The following is a 2097-nucleotide window of genomic DNA, read 5'->3' on the forward strand; positions in this document are numbered from 1 at the left end:
CCCCTCCCCCACCCCCCCCCCAGCCTAATTAGAGACAAGGATCAGTTCAGCAGAGAGAAGTTGGTTGCCTGGGAACATTTGTGGATGGCAGCAGTGAACTGCTGAGTCGGTATAATGGGAATGCGTCCCCGTCGGAGCGTGCAACCTCCTCTCTGGCAAGCGGGGCGGTCGGGGTGTGTGTGTGTGTGTGTTGGGGGGTGGGTGATGAGGGAGCAAACTCACTGGTTTCTGTTGGGAGTTTTCCTCAGCTGGTCCGCAGTCACTCTAGCTGAGAAGTTGTAGTATTGCATGACGTTTTGGAAGTAAAGCTCTGACACCACACTGAACTAAAAGAGGGAGGAATCAGAAATGATAGGAAACAAATGGAGTTAGGTGTTTTAGACAAAATGAGACATTATGTGATAAATAAAACTTATTGGACATGTAATACAGTTAAACATTTACCTACATCATTGAACACTTTGTCCAGCTTTGTGGCGTTCATGATGAACTCTGGATATCCGACCATGTTGTATATCGCATCTGCCTGTAATAAATAGGATTTATTTTTAACTGTAAAAGACACATTTTCACACCAGGTGGCAGCGCTGTATTTCTCATCCACTTCAGCACAAACAGCTCAACACAACTCACTTCAGATCGATCAACAGCAAAACTTCCTAGGGAAAGAAATACACACCCACCTTTTCTTTCGCTGCTTTTTTTGTCTCCGAGTCCATCCAGCTCACATACTTCAGGCTTTCCTCAAATGCCCATTTAATTTCTGCAACCATATCTTCAGCCTGAAGCGCAGAGTCAGAGACAGTAGGAAAAGTCAGAAGCACATCATCTCACACAGTAGGAGCAGCTATTGTGAGGGAAAGGACTTTGAAGCGAACTTACAATGGCCTTGCTGTCCTCAGCAAAGGTGGCTTTGACAAACATGGCTCCAAGAGCGAAGCCCAGGGCGCTGTCTGTATCGCTGACGCACAGCTTCCAGCGTGGAGTGCAGCTCTGCAACATCAAATGAACACATCAAGGCATGTTTAAGGAAAAATGCCTCCATGCATTTTCTCTTTTTGTTAGATAACATCAGCCAACAGCCTGTTTTTTTTTTGTCCTCACATTTCATTCAACCCATTTCAATTAGTCACTTCCTACATTTCCCAAAATGAACATGACTAATCCCACAAAACATGGGTGGACTTGTTTCGTACGATTCCGCTGTGGGCTCTGTGTGTAGGTGTGGATAACTGTAGTGATAGTGAAGCAGTGAGAGTATGTTTCTACGAGGGCCACGCAGTCTACTAATAGACCACTACTTCTCCTGCAAAGCCCTGTGCTAGTTTTGGTGACCCAGCCAATCTGTTCCTGCTTCTCGCCCAGTGCATGCTGGGATATATACCAACCCCCAACGACTCTGAACAGGATGAGCCAGTGTATAAAACCAATGGGTGGATTTCTCCCTACCTACATTCACTATTGGTTGTATTCCTGCCAGATTTTCTTAATTTGCCATTAAGAAAATCAATACAAAACTGAATCAGTGCAGCCAGTGTTTGGTTTGTCTGTTCTGGGCTACTGTAGGAACATGATGGTTAAACGTGGAACAGGACCCGCTGCCTCTGTAGATAAATAGGTAAAAAAATCACAATGATTCTTATTTTCAGGTGACTAATGAAAATATTATGTTATTTCTGCCAACAGAGCTTCCTAAATGTTACACACAGGACCTTTCTTAACTTTACTCCATTGAGTTGGATAGGGAATTCATGTAACAAAAAAATTCAGCACTAATAGAAACTGTTTGCAATCTTTTTGTGACTTCTGAGCTCAGTGAGGCAAAGCTGAGCCATTATCCCTCTGTGGGCTGAGAGACAAAGTGTTCTCTCTAAAGGACTGAGTGTTTTTTTAAGATAAACAAGGCAACACAACAAGAGGAACCCCCACACACACCGATTCACGGCCTATTTACACTCTAAACTGAAGCTAACCAGTAGAACATCAACAAAAAAAGAAGTGAATAACGGAGACATTTCAAAAAGGAAAAGAGTTTCATTTTGTCCAACAAGTCTTTGTTTTGTTATATTTGTGGGTATGTGTGTGTCTATTTCCTGA

General features: G+C 43.3%; 1 protein-coding gene across 3 annotated transcripts in view; it reads right to left on the bottom strand.

Annotated features, from left to right (window-relative positions):
• Window positions 1-2097, bottom strand: part of ece1 (endothelin converting enzyme 1) — a 21743-nt gene that overhangs the window by 3590 nt on the left and 16056 nt on the right. For all 3 annotated transcript variants that reach the window (XM_035661631.1, XM_035661632.1, XM_035661633.1), the window contains 4 exons: window positions 883-993; window positions 684-782; window positions 449-526; window positions 223-326 (listed from right to left, as the gene is read on the bottom strand). In XM_035661631.1, the coding sequence (XP_035517524.1) occupies window positions 223-326; window positions 449-526; window positions 684-782; window positions 883-993 (392 nt within the window). The remainder of the gene's footprint in view (window positions 1-222; window positions 327-448; window positions 527-683; window positions 783-882; window positions 994-2097) is intronic.

Source organism: Morone saxatilis, unplaced genomic scaffold (assembly GCF_004916995.1).
Source record: "Morone saxatilis isolate NCDOM2014 unplaced genomic scaffold, NCSU_SB_2.0 Contig18, whole genome shotgun sequence".
NCBI classification, from domain to species: domain Eukaryota; kingdom Metazoa; phylum Chordata; class Actinopteri; family Moronidae; genus Morone; species Morone saxatilis.